A 2,211-nucleotide genomic window follows, 5' to 3' on the forward strand; every position below is an offset into this window, starting at 1 on the left:
CCCCCCCACTGTCACCATGGCAACGGGGCAGGGGCATCACCCCCCCATCACTGTCACCATGGTAATGGGGACATCCCAGTCCCTCCCAGCGCCATCCCCAGTACACGCCAGTGCCCTTCCTATCCCCTCCCACTGCTCCCTCAGTCCCCTCCCAGTCCCTCCCAGTCCCTCCCAGTCTCTTCCATTCCCTTTCATTCCCTTCCCAATCCCCTCCCAGTCCCTCCCAATCCCCTCCCAGTCGCTCCCAATCTCCTCCCAGTCCCTCCAATTCCCCTCCCAATCCCCTCCCAGTCCCTCCCATCCCCACCCAGTCCCTCCCAATCCCCTCCCAGTCCCTCCCCGTCCCCGCTCCCGGCTCGGACCCCCCTGGAAGTCGGTCCTGCCGCAGCCCCGCACCAGCAGCGCGTCCCCGGTGAAGGCCATCGAGTCATCGTCCAGCACCAGGGTGACACAGCCGGGGGTGTGCCCGGGGGTGGCCACCACCCGCAGGGCCTGCTGGGGACAAAATATCCCATCAGGGGGGACCCCAAACCCCACCCTGGGAACCCAAAACCCCCCTGGGACCCCAAACCCCCCAGAACGTCCCTGAGGACGCCACAGGAGGAACCTAAAGATGCCCCTCTCCCAAAGGGGGACCCAAACCCGCCCCCCCCTTTGCCACTGACCCCCCCTGTGCCCCCCTCGTGTCCCCCCAGTCTCACGAAGTCCCCGAATTCGATGTGGTCTCCGTCGCTGAGCAGGAGGTCGGCCCTGGCCCCGCTGGCCCTGGAGATGACGCTGCGGCCGCCGAGGGCCCGGACCAGGGACCCCGAGCCCGTCACGTGGTCGGCGTGGCAGTGGGTGTTCACTGGGGGGGGGACATGGGCGTGGCTCGATGGGTGTGTCCCCGTGGGCGTGTCCCCATGGGTGTGTCCCCAGGGCGTGTCCCCTGGGTGTGTCTCCATGGGCGTGTCCCCGGGGGCGTGTCCCCAGGGCATGTCCCCAGGGCGTGTCCCCCGGGTGTGTCCCCAGGGCGTGTCCGTACCTGCGTATCTGAGGTTGAGGCGCAGCTCCCGCAGCAGCTGCAGGTCCCGGGGCACCGTTTCCAGCACGGGGTCGATGACGACGGCGTCGCCCGAGGCCCCGTCGGCCAGGACGTAGGTGTAGGTGCAGGAGGAGGATTCGAACAGCTGCGCCCCGAAAAGGGTCACCCCAAATCCCTCAGACCCCCCAAGCCCCCCCCAGAAACCCTCAAAGCCCCTCCAAATGTCTCAGACACCCCAAAACTCCCCAAGAGCCCCCCCCCGAAAACCCTCAGATCCTCAGACTCCCCCAAAAGTCCTCAGATCTCCCCTAAACCCCCCCAGTGCATCCACCTGCCCACCGTGACCTTTGCCCCTTCCTTGACCCTTGACCCCAGCGGGCCCAGTGACACTCGCCCCCCGTTCTCCCTCATTTCGGGGTTTCCCTCCCCCTCAAATCCCCCTCCCTCCCACCTGCCGCATCAGCAGCTGCCGCCCCTGTCGGGGCCCTGTCGCCAGCCCGCGGCATATCGCGACAGCGGCGGCGGGGACCCGGCGGAGCAACATGGCGGCTGGTGGGGCCCACACGAAGGGAGCGGCCGCTTTAAGAGCCGGGCGGAGGCGGGGCTTAAAGCGGGGACAGCGCTTAAAGGGGCAACGGCTCCCGAGAGGGGTCCTCATTAAAGGGGCAACGGCCTTAAGGCGGCAACGGTTCAAAAGGGGGGGTCACCTTAAAGCGGCAATGGTTCTTAAATGGGCAACGGACGGTAAGGACAACGTTTAAAGGGGCAATGTCAGTGGGGTCCTCTGTAAAAGGGGCAATGCCTGTAGTGGGGCCCTCCTTAAAGGGGCAACACCTGAAATGATGACACATCACCAGGTTTTTTACCCAAAACCACTTTAATTCCCCTCGGGGTGGGGGCGGAAGAAGGGTGTGAAGTGGGGGAGGGGCTGTGATGACATCACCGCGATGACGTCACGCGCGGGGTCCAACGGCGAAGGGCGCGGCCGGCAGGGGGCGCTGCCGCTCCCCGCACAGCTCCAGCCAATGGGGACGCACGAAGGTCAGGGAGGGGCGGAGCTCCAGTGCCTGGGGGCAGGCCCAGGGGTTCAGAGGGGTGGAGCCAAGGGAAGGCCCCACACCCACCTCCTGGAAGGCCCCGCCCACCCCAAGGTCCCCCCAGGACCCACCTCCTCGAGGGCGGGGTCC

The 2,211-nt window shown here is 66.8% G+C and overlaps 1 protein-coding gene across 3 annotated transcripts in view; it reads right to left on the reverse strand.

Annotated features, from left to right (window-relative positions):
* The window catches only part of ETHE1 (ETHE1, persulfide dioxygenase), a 2,817-nt gene extending 1,212 nt beyond the window's left edge, over nt 1-1,605 (reverse strand). For 2 of the 3 annotated variants that reach the window (XR_003538008.1, XR_003538007.1), the window contains exons 1-4: nt 1,476-1,605; nt 1,025-1,169; nt 702-847; nt 397-492 (exon numbers count right to left, since the gene is read on the reverse strand). Coding sequence is in view for 1 of the 3 variants with exons in the window: in XM_027707148.1 (XP_027562949.1) it covers nt 363-492; nt 702-847; nt 1,025-1,169; nt 1,476-1,568 (514 nt within the window). In the remaining 2 variants the exon portion in view is untranslated. Of the gene's footprint in view, nt 1-362; nt 493-701; nt 848-1,024; nt 1,170-1,475 lie in introns of all 3 variants that reach the window. The other variant, XM_027707148.1, reaches the window with a different exon arrangement.
* Between the last annotated feature and the right edge of the window lie 606 nt (nt 1,606-2,211).

Source organism: Neopelma chrysocephalum, unplaced genomic scaffold (assembly GCF_003984885.1).
Source record: "Neopelma chrysocephalum unplaced genomic scaffold, ASM398488v2 Primary Assembly neopelma1_90135, whole genome shotgun sequence".
Taxonomy (NCBI): Eukaryota; Metazoa; Chordata; class Aves; order Passeriformes; family Pipridae; genus Neopelma; species Neopelma chrysocephalum.